Consider the following 22,068-nt stretch of genomic DNA (forward strand, 5'->3'; position numbering starts at 1 on the left):
ACTCCAGTGTAATGCATCATATGCATGCTTTATAAACATGCATGTTCATTTGCACCTGCACTGATAAAGCACATGCAAATTGCACATTCAGTATTTATTTTTGGGCACCTCATCTATTATGCTGGCATTGATGGAAAATGGAATTGTAGGTAAACTGCATTGCTGTTGTGTTCAATGAGCCCTAGTGTGTTTTTTTCAGCCCATATTTATCATGTCCAATCATTTTGTTTTAAGATTTTAAATTCTTTCACCTACATCAGTAGTTGGCCAGATTCTGGAACTGGAAAAATTGTAGCATGTTAATTGTTTTACAGTATTTATACAGCCATTTAAAATTAACATTAACAGAGGTGAAAAGGGACATTGGATAACATGGCCAGTTGTAAGGAGAACAGAGAAAAATAAGAAAGTATTATTAAGGAGTGCTTGTGCAAACACTCAGGTGCCAATTTGTCAACATTCATATTCTTTTTTGTTTCACCAAATTAAACTTTGAAATTGTAGATTTAAAAAATTCTCTAAACCATCAAAAATTTAATATTTATTAAATGTAAAAACCACAAAAAAACTTTAATACAAAATGTCACCATCTACAAGCTGGCAAGGCTATGTAGAAGTCAATGGGAGCTTCCCCAATTGTAAAATCTTTCTTCCAGGTATCCGGGGGGTGGACATTTTTATTAATCTGTGCTTTTTATATTCGGATCTTTTAGGGGCACATTTACAAAGCTCGAGTGAAGGATTCGAATTAAAAAAACTTCGAATTTCGAAGTGTTTTTTTGGCTACTTCGACCATCGAATGGGCTACTTCGACCTTCGACTACGACTTCGACTACGAATCGAACGATTCGAACTAAAAATCGTTCGACTATTCGACCATTCGATAATCGAAGTACTGTCTCTTTAAGAAAAACTTCGACCCCCTAGTTCGGCAGCTAAAAGCTACCGAACTCAATGTTAGCCTATGGGGAAGGTCCCCATAGGCTTGCCTGTGTTTTTTTGATCGAAGGATATTCCTTCGATCGTTGGATTAAAATCCTTCGAATCATTCGATTCGAAGGATTTAATCGTTCGATCGAACGAATAATCCTTCGATCGTAGGATTAGCGCAAAATCGTTCGACTTCGATATTCGAAGTCGAACGATTTTAGTTCCTAGTCGAATATCGAGGGTTAATTAACCCTCGATATTCGACCCTTAGTAAATCTGCACCTTAATATGTAAGTAGACATACTTTTTTAATGTGAGTTTAGTTGAGGTTCAATAAAAACCTCTACAATGAAACGAATTTGAATTCTGCTAAAGCATGATCATTTATCTGTATTAGTAAAGCAAAAAGCTGAATTGCTTGTTCCATTTATATTAATAGAGTTGCTCACTAACGGGAGCAAAATGTGACTCCGGACACATGCACCTCAGTAGACTTTAAAGTGCTCAGTTCATGACTGCATTTAGATCCATGGGCCAACTAGCCAGCCGAATGAAATTCAGTACATGATACATTCATGCATAATGTAACTCAGTAACTGCATGTTTTTAAGAATTAAATTTGGCACATTGTAGAATTTGAGATGTACCACAGTGAATAATATAGACGTACGATTTTTTTTTATCCCCATCAGCATTATTTCATTTCCTGTTTACTTTGTGCAAGGAAATTCATTCATTAAGCATGGGAATTATCTAACTAGAACATTACCTATGAGGTAGATTACGAAAAGAACCGTTGTACTGTACATTGCAAGATGCCTAAAGGTAACAGACGCAATACTTTTAACTCAGTGGTGTCAATAAACCTTTACAATCTCTTTAATGAAGCTTTTTTTTCTAACAAATTACATTTTAAGTCCTGCTTAGAGGTGGATTCATTTTGTGACACAAAAATAACTTTTTCGGTAAGACGTTTAATTACATACACTGTGCATTGGTGCAATATATAACATTTTCCTCCACTGCTGCATGGAGTGCCTAAATCTCTACCCTAAATTGTTTGCACAATCGTTTTTCACATTGTACTTATTGACGATACGGTCATTAACTAAGCTTGAAGCTTTGTGTAGTGGGTGCTGTCAAAATGTCAAAAGTTTACATGTACAGTATATAACTATAGCTATTATCCCAAATAGTTGCCTATGTATTTAACATACTTATCTGCATAGATTAATGAATGAAAAACTCTAGGCTATGGTATACTGCTCACTAGATTTACTGTAAATTCCAATCAAAATTCTCGTTATTGACTGTGAAACATTTTCTGTTTTAAAATGGTCTTGATAATGGTTTTAAATTATTTACATATTTTCTTAATTCTGCATCTCTTGGGCTTAGAATTTAAACTGTTATCTGGCTACCCCAGCAAACAGCATTTCTGATTAGTGATGGGCGAATTTATTCGCCAGGCGCGAATTCGCGGCGAATTTGTGCGATTCGCCAGCAGCGAATAAATTCGCGAAACGCCCGAGAAAATTCGCTGGCGTCAAAAAACAGACGGGCGCCAGCGTCAAAAACGGGTGCCGGCGTCAAAAACGAGACGCCGGCACGATTTCGCGAATTCGCCCATCACTATTTCTGATTAGGGGCAGATTTATGAAAATTACAATTCTGAAGTATTTTTCAAATTAAAAAACTCAAAAATATTAAATGTGCCCTTTTTTTTTAAAAAAACATGAAAGCTCAATAGCTTAATAATGAGAAAAAAAATGAGTGAGATCTCATTTTACCCTTCATTTTCAATAAGTGCTAATTGATATTCAAAAATCTTTAGCTCAGTTAACATATGATTATTATTATATGAATTTATCCTGTTTTGGCTTCCCAAATAAATTAGAGACTCACAGCAACCTTTTTTCTTGCAAAATACATAGAAGTCTATGGCCATTTTTATACAGCAACTTTTTGAACCTATGGGTGTTTTTTTCAGCACCTCTTTTTTGCCCAAAATACCAGGGGGTTTAGGGGTGTTTGTTTTGTTGCCATGTTTTTTTTCAGAGCAAAATCTTTGCAGCCATTTCGAGAAATAAAATGACAAAATGCTGAATTTTGGAAGAATTATGATAAAAAATGTATGCTCTTTATTAAATATAATATATGTATGACTTGTACTTGTTGACATGGACCAAAAGACCTGTAAAAGATATATAGCCAAGAATTATTCAGAAAGTTGTATTTGATTACAAGTAAACCTTTACCTGTGCATATCATATTATGAGTTGGCTTCAGGGTAGAGCAGAGGGGTTTGCCATGGGACTGAGCATCAGAGAAGCCCCTTGGAAGGTAAAATGTTGTTGAAGTTGATAACACAAAAGGCATATTATAATGTTTCGGTTACCAAAAACATCAGTACAGTGCTCCCTATTTATGTCTACCCTCAACATGTTGCTCATCAACCCCTTGGATGTTGCCCCAGTGGCTTCAAAGCAGGTGCTTTTTTGAATTCCCGTCTTGTAGGTAAGTTTTGGGTGTACTGCTAAACAGAGCCTCCTGTAGGCTGACAGTCCACATAGGAACTACCAAATGGCCGATCGCATTGCTTATTTTGCACCCCCAGGAACATTTTTCATGCTTGCGTTGCTCCCCAACTCTTGTTACATCTGAATGTTGCTCATGGTTAAAAAAAAAAGAATGGGGACCCCTGCCCTAGCAACATCCCCATTTACCTCCATGTAAACATTCTTACCAAGTGCAGAATAACTTGCATCAGTTCAATAAAAGAGAGAGCACTATATACACATCTGGGATGTCTTTCACAGGCCTACATCTGCTGTTGAATTGCAACTCCTAGAATCCCAATGACAAATCCTTCTGGGCCTCAGTTCTCCTGCATTGCCAGGGGTCCCTCGAGCCCTGCAATATAATCTTGAAAGGCATGTGATTTCACATATACATGTTCTGTGCTTGTTAGCATGGACACATCTATATAAGCAAGAACAAACTGGGTAAGTGCTCTAAGTTCTTCGATTCATCACATTCACGTGGTAGATGAATAATGTTTTGACAGCAGTCAAGTTATCATTTTGCAGCTAATTAGCATTCTGATTTTCAACATACTGAAATAGCGTTAGTCAAAATGAACATCTTTTGTCAGTGGTTTCTTAATTGTCTGTTTCAAAAGCTCGCTCTCTCTGATTTCGTTGTAATTTGCCTTTCTTGAATAGACTGGATAGAAATGATTGTCGGACTCAGCGTTTAAGTTCCAGTTTGCATTGTCTCTGCGGTCAATAGCATTATGAATGTCATTAGAGGATGCACGGGCAGTAGATGGGTTCATACCCGCGAAGCAACGACAGGGACTGCTGGTACTCCTGGCACGGCTCTGGGGAGCAGCTGGGAAACGTCGGTGCACCAGGCATCTTTGTTGCACTGAAACAGTGACCTATGGAAACAGACAAGGATGGTCAGTGTTATCCATAATAGAATATTTTTCTACAGGTATGGGATCCATTTTCAAAAAAAACCTTATCCAGAAAGCATTGAATTACAGAAGGGCCAGCTCCCCTAGACTCCACATCGTAATAATTCAAATTTTTAAAATTGGTTTTCTTTTTTTCTGTAATAATAAAACAGTACCTTGTATTTGATTCAAACTAAGATATAATTAATCTTTATTGGAAGCAATACCAGCATTTGGGTTTATTTAATGTTTACATGATTTTTTAGTAGACTTAAGGTATGAAGATCCAAATTATGGAAACATCCGTTATCTGGAATTCTGGATAACAGGTCCCATACCAGTACCAATACCTGTATAGTCTAGTGTTAGTTCAGACTAAAATATAAATCTGAATAAAGAGGGATCAAAAAAAAAAAAATGGTACTAAAAGTATGGAACCTGTTATCCAGAATGCTTGGGACCCGGGGGTTTTCAACAAATCTTTCCATAATTCAGCCTACTAAAAAATGATGTAAACATATAGGGGCCGATTCACTAACTTCGAGTGAAGGATTCGAAGAAAAAAAACTTCGAATTTCGAAGTTTTTTTTTGGGCTACTTCGACCTTCGACTACGACTTCGAATCAAAGGATTCGAAGTAAAAATCGTTTGACTATTCGACCATTCGATAGTCGAAGTACTGTCTCTTTAAAAAAAACTTCGACCCCCTAGTTCGCCATCTAAAAGCTACCGAAGTCAATGTTAGCCTATGGGGAAGGTCCCCATAGGCTTGGCTAACTTTTTTGATCGAAGGATATTCCTTCGATCGTTGGATTTAAATCCTTCGAAGGATTTAATCGTTCGATCAAAGGATTAATCCTTCGATCGTTCGATCGAACTATCTGCGCTAAATCCTTCGACTTTGATATTCGAAGTCGAAGGATTTCAATTCCCAGTCGAATATCGAGGGTTAATTAACCCTCGATATTCGACCCTTAGTGAATCAGCCCCTAAATAAACACAATAGGATTGTTTTGCCTCCATTAATGATTAATTATATTTTAGCTGGGATCAAGTACAAGGTACTGTTTTATTATTACAGAGAAATACATGTAAAAAAACAATGTGAATAATTTGATTAAAATTGAGTCTATGGGAGATGGCCTTCCCGTAATTTGGAGCTTTCTGTATAATAGGTTTTCAGATAACAAATCACTTACCTGTATAAATATAACAGAGTGAGAACAACAAATATTTTGGTGGAAGGAATGTGATCTATTAAATTGGTGGTTAACCTTTAAGGTAACTTTTATTATATTCTAAGCAACTTTTCAATTGGTTTTTATTATTTATAGTTTTATAGTTATTTGCCTTTTTCTTCTGACTTTGCAGCTTTCAAATGGTTGCCGCTGACTCGATTCTAAAAGACAAATGCTTTGTAATGCTACAAATGTATTGTGATGATTGCTGAGGTCATTTGACCAGATTGGTTAAGATGCAAATTGAAGAGCTGCTGAATAATCACAAAAACTTTAAATAATAAGAAATGAAAAGAAATTGCAAATTGTTATCACTCTCTTCATCATCCTAAAAGTTATCTCAAATATATTTTTTATTACAGATAATTGACTTATATCTTCCACATCTTCATAGCTGTGGGACAGCCTAAAATAAGTTTAGCTATAATACCTAGCAGGAGGGAGAGAGTAGGTATATTATACATCTTCTTTGATGCATGATTTTGTTCTTAAATATATATAAGTGGCACCTGGAGTTTGTCTTGTTCATAACTTTCAATTAATGGGAACGCTGAAAGGAATCATTCTAGCTTGCTGCTGCAGACAATTCCAATACAGCCCTTGTCATCTGCGTCTTTCCATGTCATGGTATCCCTGTTTCTATACTGCAACTGCTGCTGCTTAAATTACAGTCTCCACCATACAGTACCTTTCAATGGTAAATTGAAACCCTTCTGGTTTCCTAGGAGATTGGGGGTCTAGGCAAAGCACATTTCCTTATTTTTCAATCGGGAGTCCATACATCTGATTTCTGTGAATCTTTAACCAAGCCAGAGGGACTTGCCCCAGTTCCAAAGGCAGGCAACATGCAAAACAAATTATATCAAAAGATATATGTCCCAAGGCTTATCTTTAGTAAAAATAAATGATTTACTAGTATTCACATTAAAAGTTAGATTCATACTGACCCCACATGGCCCACCTTACGCGTTTTGTACCCTCCGGCACTTAGTCATAGGTGTCTCTCAATGGTACCTTTCAATTGTAAATGTCAGCTCCGAGTATACCTGCAATATACTATACTCTTCTGGTTTCCTAGGGGATTGGATGGCTAGGCAAAGCACATTTCCTACCTTTAGCTTCTCTCTGGCACTTGCTTGTATATAAATCTGTAGCCAAACAGAACAATGCTACATTTACATGGCCTACATTCTCCTCACTGATGTATCTCTTTTTTTACTTACTCGTTTTATCATATCAGGGGCTGCTGCAGTTGCTTTATAGTTGGTAACTAAAATATTCTGTTCCTAAGGACGGCTGCACTGTATCTTGTCTTACTGTATCTGCATGTCGGCCTTAGCCTGGTAAGTAATAGTATAATTTAATACAGCAAAGCTCCAACTGCTTTAATCATACTAATTACCGTGCAAAACAAAACATTTTATAATCATTTGGCACAAACGCCCGAGAACACAGTGAGCTTAATGCTTTCTTTTCTCAAGTGGAATTGTTGCCGTACACCACAGTAAAATGTTAAGGAGGATGCTATTAAGACGGGGGAAAACAAGTTAATTCTCTTCCTTGGGAATTGGCAGACTCACTATTTTAATCTAACAGATTGCTCACTTGATCATGAGGTTTTTTTTTTCTCTCATAAAGAATTTCTAATCTGCTTTAGAATCGTCTGTAGGAAATGGAAATTGAACTCTATAGGTTATCTGTGTTTCTTTCATTCCAAAATAGGGACACATTGAGCACAAGGCATAGCAAAGCATTAAAAAAAAAACCCAGATATTATTTCCTAAGTGTTCCTTTTCTTGTATTTCATTAAATAGCTTTAATCTTATTTAATGATACTTTCTTGTAATACTTTGTTTGCTTTACAGCCAAAATAAGTGTAAGGCTGCAGTCTAACGGGTGATTCACACGTTGTTTATTTCAGTATTGTTTTCATATACTGTGTTTTTGGCTATTTTTGTGAACACACAATTAAACAGATACAAACTCCTAATCTTACTACAATATGAAGGGGTAGGCACAATTCTTTTACTCTATGGCAAACAACAAAGTTTGATTGTATTGTCTTTCAGTGACGCGTTTACTTGTGATGATACATTTCCATTTATGGCACTTGAATGGGAGATAATTTGGTTTCTACTAGCTAGGCCTGCTACTATTTCTAGAGTGAGCTACTGTGCTTCTGATTTAACTGAACGGTAAATGAGATGGGGTAGTAGGAGAGTTGTGCTGTATGTGCCATTGCCCCATGGCAACATATGTATATATACATTTTGGTGTCTGCACAGGCAGGGCCGTTCCTGCTATGTGCACCTTTCCTCAGGCGGCAGTGAACGGCCAGTTACAAGGGGTGGCAAAAAGCCGTCTCCTGTAACTTTAAGAGCCGAATTTATGGTTTTTAAACCGGAAATTCGGCTCTGCTAGTGCAGAAAGCGCAGTACACGCTTGCTGCACTAGTGATGCAGCCCCCTTTGACCCGCTCGGACACTAAACTTTTAAGCGCAGAGCGGGAGAGGGGGCGGCATTGGGATTGCGGCCTCGGGTGGCAGCAGCCCGCGGATCGCCCCTGTGCAAAGGCCTAGTGTCTGAAACTAAAAACTACAAAATGCAGTGTCCAAAGTGCAAAGAAAGCTACAAACACCCATTTTTTGCACTTTGCACACTATGTTTTAGCCTTGCAGATTGTCTGCAGGCCTTTGTGCTGTGCGTTAGAGTGCAGAGACCTGCAGATTTCCCCACAAATTCAGCTCTGACTGCATTAGTCAAAGCTGTATTGATGAGGGGCAGGAGGGGGACATGTAGGTGTCGCTCCTCCTACCTCCACCAGTCTTTTACCTTGTGGGTCAGGGCATTACTTCACCTCCCGCTCTTCACACTGGTGCACAGCTTTCCTGGGACACAAGTGATTGGAAAATGAGCACTAAAGGGCACGTTCTAGCTCTGTGCTCCGTGTCATGTAGTTTTAAATTTTATAGGGAAAAAAAGAATTGCCTCAAATTATTATTAAACCCGGAAGCGGCAGCGCGCAGAAGAGGAAGTGACGGGCATCCCCACCGCTAGACCACCAGGTATTCTCACATTGACTCAAATAAGAATTTGTAGTGTGAATGTTAATGTAAAGTATAGCAAAGATCAGGTAGAGCAGATGCAAACCCCATGGTCTGGACCCCCTGTTTCATAGGCGACCCCCGCAACTGCGTTGGCCATTGACCAACTATAGAATCTAAAGAATCAGACACAGACGACACACAGAGTGCCAGAGCTGACACATAAATACCATCAATATTGTGCCAATTCATGTAAAACCACATGCACAATTGTGCAGGTTTAATTACAACTGCATCAGGCACATCACAGAAAATATGCACTTTGTATACTGTACTCATAAAGGAGCCCTTTAGTGTGGTGACATCTTTATCTGCGTAGGCCCAACTTAAGGGAAGAAAGAAATAGACTGCTCCATTTGTTTAGTGGTTTGATATGCTGCCTGCACACCCAATTCATAAAGCCATCATCAAGCCATCTTCTCTGCTTAGCAAGAACTATTTACCCTCACTGAACCGCAGAGTAAAATGTAATGTATTTGTTCTCATATACCTCAATACCACTGCTTTATCTTATAATAATGAGTTTGTCTTGTGTGTTTTATTCCCTTTCAGTCAATGTTCTACCACTGCTGTAGCTAGAATGGCCATACCGCCCAAGGGCTTGTTCATTGTTTTCTCTAAATCTGAATTGCTGCTCTTCTGAGTCAGAAGTATTGCACTTCAGGATAAAGCATGCATCTCGGAAAGTTTTCCATAGCATCTGAAGGCTTAAGCTTTGGACACTGTGAGCTTATAGTTAATTTCCTTTGGGAAGTATGAAAGCAACTCTTGTAACAGTACAGGCGAGCTGAATAAATGTATTGTTATTGTTGCTGTTAAATTGTTTGATGTTCTTCAGAGTTGGTTGTTTTTTTTAACACTTTTCTATATTTTCAATCAGACAAAACTGGACCTACTTCTGTTAAACCCAGTGCACTGTGGGTGCAAATTGATGTTCCATTACAGAAAAGGCCAGTAACAGGAAGGGAATAAAGTGTGAATATATTTTAATAGCTCAAAATAGACAAAAACTCTGCTCTTGCTGTGCAAACGTATATTATATCCTCTTTATAGTGACAACAGCCATTTACATTTAGATCATTAAGTGGAAACCCACTGCTGGAAGGATGAGTTTATGTATTGCTGGTGAAGGCGGCCTTTCTTTTCATCATGCCAGCATAGGGAAAACTGTCACTTAATTCAATATGAACTTAAACTAATTATGTAATGAGACTATGAGGAAATTCAATTCATGTCTCCACCAATCCTCTCACATTTTAATAAGCATAACAAGGCTACAAGCAGGTATTAAGCTAGACAGTGTTCTGTATCATTATGGCATTTAAAACAACACTTGCTTGTTTTTTTCACGAGCCATTGAAATATTTGTTTAATACAAGGGCATCTTTGGAACTCTTTAAGAATGGACATATTGGGTGTTATTTTTTAATAGCGGACATAGCTCTAAGCAAAAAATGCACAATTTGTATGCAGTTATGCCTAAGTTTGCTTACACCTGGCACCAGTCTACAAATGTATAAAAATGCTGCAAAGAAAGACTGACACATTGTGAGAGCATTGAGCCCAGCTGCCTGGCGAAGACCCCAGTCAGAGTGAAGCCACAAAGGATGTAACCAGTAAATTCAGCCTGAAACAGAATGCTGTGCCCTCGTTTGCTCTAGAAGCTCAGAAGCGCATGTGGTGTACCTACTTTGCACAGTGTCTCCTATTATTATACACGTCCTGATACCTAGAACACAATACTAAGGGGCCAATTTACTAACAATTGTTTTCCAAAAAACTCTAAAAATGTTTGGTTTTTCTAATTTTTTTTAAAAAGCGCTAAAAATTCAAAATGTATGAAGTGTAAACATCACAAATACCTCTAATACAAAACGTTGCCATGTAAAAGTTGTTGGGAGCTGCACTGATCCTATTGGACTGCTCTAAATCAATTCAGACTTTTACAGGTTTTGGTATTTTTTCTGCTAGGAATTGTCAAGAAAACTTGACTTTTTAGAGGTTTTCAAGGCATTCGTATTTCTTAGTGCATTGTTCAGCTTAATTTTTCTGTTTATAATTTTTTCATTCAGATTTTTCTAATAAATCTCACAACATTCGTAGTTTTGGAGTTTGTAAGCTTAGTTGTGGTTTATAAAACCACTAAAATCTGACCTTTCATAAATAGGCCCCTAATGGTCAGATTTATCAAAATGTGAGTTTAGAGCTTAATCAATTAAAACTGATTATTTTACTAATTTTTTTTATTTCATCCCACAGGAATGAATAGAATGTGGGTGAGTTTTAAATTATTAAGCTCTAAACTCACATTTTGATAAATCTGCCCCAAAATCTCAGAAACAGGGTCTGACAATATTTTCCAAGTCAGTACTCTGCAGATCTATTCTGTCAATTTGCAGTGTTTTTTTAAATATTGTAAGCATTACTTGTAAGCACTTAGATGTAGTGTGCCCACATAAATAAAAGTTGCCCATCTGACGCTGGAATGCTTGGAGTTGTACACACACAATTTTTACTTTTGTACACACACAATTTTTACTTTTGTACAGGAATCCATATTCAGACAGGTCACATTGTTTATACAGGGTAGCAACAATATCCACAGTAAATCAACATCATCAGAACCAGATTGTGCATTTGAAGAATATAGTTAGTCCCAAGTGTTTACACACACTGCCCTTCCTTCTGTTAGTTTACCCCTTTCACCTTCAGCCCCAAGTACTTTTACACAGGGAGACTCAAACACCCCATTTCACATGGCTGACCCCAATATTACCAGCTTTGCCAGGTGCTTCCTTGCTTGGTCCCTCTGAACAACTTCTTAGGCATGTCTTTAAGCACACCAGGGTCCGTCCTATATCACACACCTTCCCCATAGGCTAACATTGACTTCGGTAGCTTTTAGGTGGCGAACTAGGGGGTCGAAGTTTTTTCTTAAAGAGACAGTACTTCGACTGTCGAATGGTCGAATAGTCAAACGATTTTTACTTTGAATCGTTCGATTCGAAGTTGAAGTCGTAGTCGAAGTAGCCCATTCGATGGTCGAAGTAGCCAAAAAAACACTTCAAAAGTATTTTTTCTTCTATTCTTTCACTTGAACTTAATGAATGGGCCCTCAAGTGATGGGCGAATTTGCAATGAATCTCTGTGTGTGTCAAATGTCCCCTGCATCAAATTTCGCCCATCACTAATTACACCATTTAATATCAACAACAAAACTCTACTAACATTTATTGGTGAAAAATATACATTACACACATTGCATGTGAACCTCTTACACACTCTGGTCTGGACGTGTGTCTTCCATTTACCAAAATTGAATAAAAGATGTACTGTATGTTTCTGCTCATTCTATAGCACTGTATAAACTGAATCTATATTGAAGCTGTTAACCCCCTGATAACATCATTCACATTATGCTTCTTCCTTTTACAAGGCTGGCTATTTATACTCCCAATCCTTATTGAATCACAGTGACGGTGACTTATTCATAAGGAAACAATAACTAAAACAGATGACTTAAAGTTCCTTTTCTTGCTTGCTATGGTTAACCTATTTGATACACAACTCCAAAAATAGTAGAAAAACATTCTCTTTCTTGTAAAAGATGGACTGCTGGAGCCCACAGTTTTGCTACCCAAAAATCAGCAGAGAAACCGAATAGCGCAACACAGACTACAGATACATAGGTAACATAATTTTAGCTGGGAGTCGACTGAACTGATCAAATCAGTATTAGGCATCAGTCATCTCTGGATTCCTACTATAGAAGTCTACACTCTAAACAAAAGCTTTTTACAGTGGAAAAACAGTCAACTGCCAGCCCCTTCTATGAAACCTCTAACTGGATATGTCTTATGGGCAAATACTAAAATAAACCATTGAAGCAACTGATAAACAGGAAGAGCTGATCTGAATGCTTGAACCACAGTCAGTCAGCCTCCCCTGCATGTTTAAAATGTGCTTAACCACAAGACCTTGTGGATTTCTCACTTTAGTTTTTAGAACATATGAGTAATAAATTAATCTGCTTTCAAAAATGCAAGAACATTTGTAAGAAATGTGTTTTGAACAGTTTTATAGGAAAACTTTACTGAATGTCTTTTAGCCAAGGTCACCCACCCTAAAAATACCACTATAAAATTCTTGCTCATGCATGGCCTTCATATATACAGAAAAAGGTATTTCTGGGAGCAAATAGTCACATCAAATAAGTACCAAAGCACTGCAATGTATAAGAAATATATTATTGTATATTATTAAAGTAGAATCATAGGGGTATATTTATCAAAGAGTGAAGTTAATAGTGAAGTTCTGCCACTAGAGTGAAATTCCGCCACTCTCCATTCATTTCTATGGGATTTTTATAGGTGTATTTATCAAAGGGTGAACTTTCACTTCACCCATTGATAAATACGCCTTTCAAAATCCCATAGAAATTAATGGAGAGTGGCGGAATTTCACTCTAGTGGCGGAACTTCACTCTTTGATAAATTTACCCCTATATAGTGAGAACTACAGTACAACTCTAGCAAAAGAGTAAACAAGCTGTAAGTGGCAAATTATGTGGACCCCCAATTATTGAAATTGGCTAGTTTGTCATACTCATCGTTGCAGATACAGGTGCCACTACATCATACAATGTCATTCTTGACAATTCTTTTGCTTTTTGCTTTATGGAAAGTTTTGGGAAGGTTTTTCTTCTGTTTCAGCCTCTTTGTACAATGTGACTTACATAGATGGTGGTGGATGAATTTGACTGGCTGCATAGAGCCCTGACCTAAACATGATTGAGCACCTGTTGGATGAACTGGAACGATGATACGAGCCAGGCCTGATCCCCAACATCAGCGGTCAACCCCTTATGTAAGAATGTACACATTTGTACAGGTATGGGACCTGTTATTAAGAATTCTTATGAACTGGGGTTTTTTGGATAAGGGGCTGTTTTTTTAATTAAGGGGCCAATTTACTAACATTCATGTTTTGTTCGTTTTCAGTATTTTTTTGTTCTAAAGAATCATGGATCATACTAGTTACTGTAAATCACAAAAAATCTAGCTTTTTGAAATTGCATACATTTTAAAATGTTGAGGTTTTATTATTTGAATTCTGATTCTGCATTTTTATTCTTTTGTGCTTTTATATTAGGCGCTTTTTTTTTATAAATAACGTGGCAAAAAAGTTGTTTTTTAAGTGGTTTCTAAAACCTCCGAAAGCACTAAAATCAGAATGCTGATGCTAAAAAATCATGTAACCTTTAAATAACCCCAGAAGGCAAGTTTTGCCTTTAATAAGGAATAATTTTATTATAGCTGACATCAAGTACAAGGCACTTTTTTTTATTATTGCACATTAAAATGTTTTGAATTATTTGATTATCGTGGAGTCTATGGGAGACGACCTTCCTGTAAAATTCGGAGCTTTCTAGATAATGTGTTTCCAGATATTGGATCCCATACCTGAACCAACATCTAATGAAGAGCTTTCCAAAACAAGTAAAGGGTCAAGTCTGTCTTTTCATATTAATACCCTTGGTTTTGGAATAAGGTGGTCCACACACTTTTGACCATATCATGTGTATCTCCTCCAAAAGTCTTCGGACCACTAACAGCTTCCCCATATGGGTTTGCTATCTCTAGTGCTTAACTAATAAATGTACATATGGAGCCAGATTAAATTCCAAGTGAAAAGTTCATGATTTAAAAACTCAAAATAAGTCTATGGAGAAATTTAGAATTTTAAAGGCATGCAATATTACAATCAGGGTTCATCACCTTAATTTTCCTTTCCTTGTCCTTTTCCATTGCTTCCATGACTGTACTAAGGGGTCTTCTGAAAGTGCTTTTAAAATGTTCCACTACTGTTACTCAATATAATTATATATATATATATACATATAATTAAATATTAAATATAAGAAATGTTCTTATGATATGGAGAGAGTGGATATGTTTTAGTCTGAACATGAAAAGGACATTCTCACAAATCATAGGAAACATGAGTTTGCATTGTGCATGTTTTACTATTATTTTACTATTGTTTTACTATTATTTTACTGCCCAAAAATGAGAAAGAGGAGCAGGCAGGCAGCTAAGAAGTGAGACAGCGGTAGTCTAGCAACATCTTCATAAATAGTATGTGGTGAAGCTGTAGTTAAATATCTAACTTTTTTTTTTTTAAAGGGTTTTTATTTTGCATTTTATAACAACAAATAAACAAACATTATATGGTTTGTGGTTCCATCTTCTTACAATTATTATAGTACAGCGTACATATTTAATATATTTGAGTCCTGTACATTTGTATACACTCTATTTCAGAATGGTTCTGAGTCTGTTAGTCCTAAATCCCTTGAATAGGCGATGCAGCTAGTTCTGTCACTGTTAGCTTATACCCCTTTATCCTATGGCTCCTGTGTGGCTTCTAGCCAATCTCGCCACACTAGATCATATTTCTGGGGACATCCTCTTGCAGTGTAGGTGAGTTGTATTAGGGGGAGTGTTGCTTTAATCAAGTTCAACCAGCCATTAACTGTGGGGGAGAGGGGGGACATCAATTCAGGAGGAGACATTTCCTGGCATAGAACAGTAATGTACGAAAGAGTATTCTCATGGCCGCCCTAGGGGTGACCTCATCTATTACACCGGGAATGCATACCTGAGGGGTTAATAATTTAGGCAGTGCAATTTTATCCTGGATATAGTTAAGAACCTGAGACCAGAAGGCTTGGATTTGGGGCATGACCAGATAAGATGTAGATAAGATGCCTCTGAGGCCCTACACTTAGGACACTGTGGTGAGTCCCGTAGGTTCATACGGAACAGCCTGTTTGGGGTTAAGTGGAGTCTATGTAGGATTTTGAACTGGATTAGTCTATCTCTGGTTGAGACGAGGAAGTCATAGGCCCTAGCAGTTGCCTCTTCCCAATCTTCGTCCTCTAGCCCTGGGATGTCTCTGCTCCAGGCTGCACCCGCTGCATGAAATGGAGGTTTAATAGTAGCTAGGAGAAGCGAGTACAGCCTGGTGACAAGTGTTTTGGTGGTGGGGGCTCTAAGGGCTGCTTCTATTTTAGAGGTTGTGAGATTCATTCCTCCTATAAGATCAACTCCCAATGTGATACACAACCCCCTTAGGTCTTTTAAAGGTAACAGCATCATTACAAACTAACCCATTCAAAAATATTTAAACGGCCACTACAAGAGGAAAATCATGTCCCTGTTCACAGCGTCCTTAATAATTCCCGTAAACATATAATTCAGTTTTTATATTAATAGAAAAATACATGAACACAAATTGCATCAGAGTTTCAGTTCAAACCAATTGATGTCTATTAATTTGCATTACTTTTGTATGGAAGGTACAAAGTCTACCTGGCATCATTTCAGGTGTTCCTCGTGCAAGTGACATCTGCACCCAATCCTTTAGACACAACTGCATTACAGCAATTGACCCAGGGCACTGTGTGAACCCTGGAGCATCCTCCTGGTCAGAAGGTGGTGGTAGCTCCAGGGTTCCCCTGTATTAATGGAAGGCAGGAAGGTGTAAGCTATGCTGAGTGCAACTATACAGAAGTGCAAACAGCCCATTTGGACACAAGTATCTTTAAAGGAAAAGGAAAGTTGTCTTGCACTTGGGGGTGCCAAATGTTAGGCACCCCAAAGTGAATGTATTTACTTACCTGAAACCCCAGGCCAGTGCTCCTATCAGCAGAAAACGGTGATCCTCTTTCGGCTTCATCTTTCTTCAAATTTCAAGGGGCAAACACATGCACAGTAGAAAGAAATAGCTGACTTTTTAGTTAAAGTCCGGCTCTTTAATCTTCTGCGCATGCGCAGCCACACGAAGAGAGAGGAAGATGGAAGAGGAGCGTTCTGTGGTGCCACGGGCCTTCAGGTCACTTGGGGGTGCCTAACATTTGGCACCCCCAAGTGCAAGATGACTTTCTTTCTCCTTTAATGAAAATAGTTTTAGATGGAACTCACTATGGGAAAAAGCACAAGCTGCTCACTGTGATTGTTGATTTAAATGAGCCTTAACAGTGTTGCAGCCATTTGCAGTATACCATTAAGCTAGAACCACAGCAAAGCGTTTTGGCCAGGCCATCATTTTTGCTGAGATATTCCTTCCTGTACATATGAAAGATCCTAAATATGTATTGGTGAGAAATGTAAATACTGATACATATGGTAGTTTCAAGTATTTCCTTCCAAGATGGAGTATTACAAATAGGAAGGGCAGGTAATATGAGGACGATTACAAAGTGACAATGAAAGCACATGATCAACAAGGACAAATATATACCCGATCAAAAGAAAGATGGGAATAAGAACTATTCTTCCATAGGTAGCCAAAAGGACATGCACAGCTTGAGATTTTGATGTTAAAGGAAAACTATACCCCCAAGCAATGTAGGTCCCTATAAAAAGATATTGCATAAAACAGCTCATATGTAAAATGCTGCTTCATGTTAATAAACCATTTTCATAATAATATACTTTTCTAGTAGTATGTGCCATTGGGTAATCATAAAAAGAAAATTGCCATTTTAAAAAATAACGGCCACCCCCTGGGATTGTAGGATTTACTGTGCACACAAACATACCAACAAACCATACTTGTTAGGTCACATGAGCCAATTAACAGACAGAGTTGTGTCTTTTGCTTCCACACTTCTTCCTGTTACAGTTAGAGTTGTAGTATTTCTGGTCAGGTGATCTCTGAGGCAGCACACAGACCATCATGAAATGGTGGCTCATGGCAAGAGATGTAAAAGGGCAAGATTTACTTAAATATATATACCAGTTTGGTAAGATTCTTTAAAATGTCACTTAATTTGATATAAACTGCTGCTCAAGTATTCATTTCGGGGGTATAGTTTTCCTTTAAGAAAAAACCTACACTATAGCTTGGTTGGCTGGTTCTGTTTGCTTTCCTCTGTATCAGTCTGTAGATGGCCTTTATGGGCTTATGGATTTTATTTTATCTTATTGTTACTGTCATATAAATATGTAAATACCTGTATATGCACATAGGTAAAGTCAGGAAAATAATGTCACAGCGAAGAAATAGAAGCGTGGGCAGATTAAATATAAATGCATGATGTTGGCCTGCAGATGTTTCTAGTTCTTCCTACATAAAACTGATTGTAGAGAATAATCATGACACATTGCATGATGCATTCCCTTTATTGCTTTCTAATACAACCATTTTATATGGATGTCATATCATTTTCTAGCAAATGGAATGCACAAGTCCAATAACAATATCTCATTAACCTTCCGGATCATAAACAACTGCCAGTGATCTCATGATTATGAGTAAAAGGTGCAGCCGTTGTCATTTTGATCATTTATGATGAATGTTGTATCCATTTTTAGTTCTCACATTTCCCATCTGAAGTTGGCTAAATAAGCAAAATCTGCTGTTTTGACACTGACGATAATGTTTCTCTAGGCAGAATGAGAGAAATGAGGTTGCTCTTTCCAGTGCTCTGTGCCATTTACTGACAGAAACATTATTACAACTGCAATTTAGCTTGTCAGTTACCATTAAAACATAATCAGTTTAGCTCCACTAGTTAAATAGGTAAATTATGTTGATATACATCTGAAGTTATTTACAGGCATTTTACATGGATTTTGTAGATGGGTTTTGAATAAAGAGAGAATTTTGTTCAAATTTAGGACAATGCTGTTTATAAGCTTGCGTGTCAACTAAGAATAAGCTTTTAATAACAACCTTTGAAAGACATTAGAAACGTAATGGCACTTTCCTACAAATGGGTATTTATAAATATTATTTGTGGGGACTAGTGGAGGCCAAAATGTTTCATTTTGAAAGGAAATTGCATAGACCCAGCCTTATATAGAAAGATTATTTGCAGCTGTTGCAAGGCAGGTGCTACAGAGGATTGCTCTCACAAAGGAACTCAGTACTTGTGGAACTCAAATATTTCCTCTAGTTTCTCTTATCTGTGGATTATATCTGGGGCCATGCAAAAAAAATTGGAGACGAGGAAAGGGCAAACACAGGCAACTGGCCCACAGAGGAAAAACTAGGAAGCAGCAGCATCAATACGGATAAGTATGGCAACCATATGGTCCCAGTAAAACATTATGGAACAGATTCAGAAAGGCTTGTGTTCTTATTTGAAGTCAATGGGAAAAACTAGAACTGAATTAGGAGAAAAGTTTTTTAAGCTCACTCATAAGTTTTCATGTGATAAACGATAAAGTAATGTTTCTCTTAAAGTGGCGGCTCCTGAACACCCCATTCCAACACTACTTCACTCTTTGTTAAGCTTTAAAATCCAGCATTCTCCTAAAGCTGGGTCAATACCAGCTTTAGTGTTGTGTACCATGTGAGCGGCTTGTATATTGGTAGTAATTGAAAATTCCACAGGAAGGGCCATAGCAATCGAAAATAACCTGCATGCTATAATGCTAACTAATGGTGACCCATTTAGTCTATGTTGTCCCTCTAAAGACAGCGCTAGAGCCACATTTGAGACTCGTGGAGAAATTCTGCATTTAAAACACAATACATATATGATGCTTTGAACCAGCAAGTCTGTGTGTTTTTGTGTCTAGTGCTATGTCACCCCAAACCCTCTTGTATTTTATTTATTACATTTATATTAGTATTTCCCATGAATGAGAGTAAGGGTATGGGACCTCTTATCAAGAATGCTCCGGTTTTCCGGATAATCGATCCAGGGCTGGAACTAGGGGTAGGCAGAGTAGGCACGTGCCTAGGGCGCAAAGCTGGGGGGGGCGCCAGGCACGTACCAGCTCTGTCACCTACCCCATTGTCCGGTCCTTTCTCTCCATGACTGCGGTGGATATTTTTTCGTAATTGCGCTTTTGCGCATGCGCGCACGTAGTTTTGCAGTTTCGCACATGCGCACCATATCGCAGTTACACACATGTGCACCAGAGCACGCATTCAGCCAGCGCTGTGGCCAGCCAGGTTGCCTAGGGCGTCCGGCTGGGTTGGGGCATACATAATCGGCTAGTTCTGCTTCCAATAATGATTAATTATATCTTTGTTTAGATCAAGTACAGGGTACTGTTTGGTTACTACAGAGAAAAGGGAAATCATTTTTAAAAATTTGATTGATTGATTGATTGTGTTGATGCGACACGACTGTCGGATGCAGACGCAGAATATATTATTTGGTCAGTATACAGTTTTTTTTATACCACTCTTTCATAATTAAAAAAAATAATAATAATATATTGTATAATAATAATATATTGTACCTGCATTCCTGGTTTGATGTCATCAGTCCGTGACCAAGAGACCAAGAAATCGGAAGAATTGCCCATCAGACAGCCTAATGAACATAATAATAATAATAATAATAATATGTAAACAATATGTTTTTAATCACAGGAAGCATCAATCATTTAATCTGAATTTCAGACCAGAATAGAATTCTAGTTATCATGTATAGTTCAGACTACAGGAGGGAGGGCTGGGGAATTTTTACATTACCCCACTCCAATCGATTTTACTGTGCCCAGCTACTGAGGAGCTCTTCTGTATACCCGTAAACAATGTTTCATGATTCGGTTCCCTAGTGACAAAATTATGCTAGAGTTATGGATAAGAATGCTGCATTGTGGGTAAAAAAACATGACAATTGTGTCTGATCCCTAGATTTCTCCTAGGAATTGGGAATTTAGTCATTTTTAACGGCAAGTCAGTAAGGAAAGTGCAATACTGATGATTGTTTTTTTCCAACATTGCAGCACTTTTTCCCAGATTTCCCAGAGTCAATGTGGTCACCAGCAGGGCCACCATTAGAAATCACGGGACCCCATACAACAACATTCTTGGGGGCCCCGCCCACCCTTGCACCCAAGCCCCACCCCAGATCCCGCCCACTCCACATCACAGTTAAAAGACCACACAGACATCAGAACTAAAAACATAACCTCCCTACACACACAAGTTATAAAAAGCTATTGAGGGTCAGGGCTCCCTTATAAGTTTAAAAAAAGCATTGGTGCCAGGGCCCCCCTTACAAGTAAAAAAAATTGGGGCCCCAAAAAATAATTTTTAAAAAACATTGGTGCCAGGGCCCCCTTTACAAGTTAAAAAATAATTGGGGCCCCAATAATTTCTTTTTAAAAAAACATGGCCCCCCTTACAAGTTGAAAAAATTGGGGCCCCATAAAATATTTTTAAAAAAAACATTGGTGGCAGGGGCCTATAGCATATTAAAATAATACATTGGTGGTCAGGGGATTAAAAAATAAAAAAAAAACACAAATTGGTGTTCAGTAGAATTGAACTCATGACTTCAGGACTTCAACTTTGCCTCCTTTCGTGACTTCAGCTATTTTTGTGGCTTCGGGTCTTTTCGCCGCATCGGGAGTTCGGCTGTTCGACTTTTAGGCACTTCGGCATTTTTGGTTGTTTGGGATTCAAAAATGGCCACAAATCTTCGGCGCCCGCAAGGGGTGCCCGGCTCTTTCAAAAGTGCAGCACTGCCGGCCCCCCTTCATGCCCAGGTCCGGGAAACTTGTCCCCCCTGATGGCGGCCCTGGTCAACAGGGGAAGTGTTTTGACTTCTTGTCTTTTATGCGTTAGATGTGTTCACTCTATTCCTTTGGTGCAACTGTGCCGTGGCGATGGACCCAGGCTACTGTGGCAACCCTTGAGCTACTAATTTGGTTCAGAGGTGGCAGTAGTTCCAGGGCTTAACTGCATCAATAGGTGCAACTGCTCTCAATTCAGAACAGGAGGCAGAAAGGGCAGTACAGTTCCGAGTGCAACTTGACAGGTGTTCGAGGAGTGCCCAGTGTCGGACTGGAGTGTCTGGGCCCCCCAACCCAGTGGCAAGCTCTATCTCCTAGAAATGCCATCCCCCATATTCCCCCACCATGTACCTCTTACCTCTTGCCATGATTGGGGGCAGGGGGGATTGACTATGAACAATGTTCTGGCCCAGGCTGACCCTGGGATCACCTTTTAAAGCAGGCACAGTATCTTTAATTAATTAAATTAAATGACTGTGGGGAAATTTGCTGTACAGCTGTACTAGTGCTTGTAAATGGGCCAGTAAAAATGATATACACCAAGCACTACTGCCCTACAAGAAAAGTTGGTTACTTTTCCTGACACTTGCTCTTAGTGCTATTGCTCTATTACATAAGATGACTTTCTTTCTGCAAGTGACAGTGCCGATTTGCCTAGAACACTATATAATTGATAAGTACTTTACAGAATTATATATCTATGTAAATGTTAACATTTTTATATGATTTAAGTGTAACATTTGCAACCAGCACCCAAATAACCTGCCTTATTTATTCTGCACTGCAGT

General features: G+C 38.3%; 1 protein-coding gene across 1 annotated transcript in view; it reads right to left on the reverse strand.

Moving 5' to 3' along the window:
• Positions 1 to 2,649: 2,649 nt before the first annotated feature.
• The window catches only part of dok6.L (docking protein 6 L homeolog), a 153,262-nt gene continuing 133,843 nt past the window's right edge, over positions 2,650 to 22,068 (reverse strand). The window contains exons 8-9 of the mRNA XM_041566352.1: positions 19,997 to 20,070; positions 2,650 to 4,372 (exon numbers count right to left, since the gene is read on the reverse strand). Coding sequence (XP_041422286.1) covers positions 4,058 to 4,372; positions 19,997 to 20,070 — 389 coding nt within the window. The 3' untranslated portion in view covers positions 2,650 to 4,057. The remainder of the gene's footprint in view (positions 4,373 to 19,996; positions 20,071 to 22,068) is intronic.

This window comes from Xenopus laevis, chromosome 6L (genome assembly GCF_017654675.1).
Source record: "Xenopus laevis strain J_2021 chromosome 6L, Xenopus_laevis_v10.1, whole genome shotgun sequence".
Lineage (NCBI taxonomy): Eukaryota > Metazoa > Chordata > Amphibia > Anura > Pipidae > Xenopus > Xenopus laevis.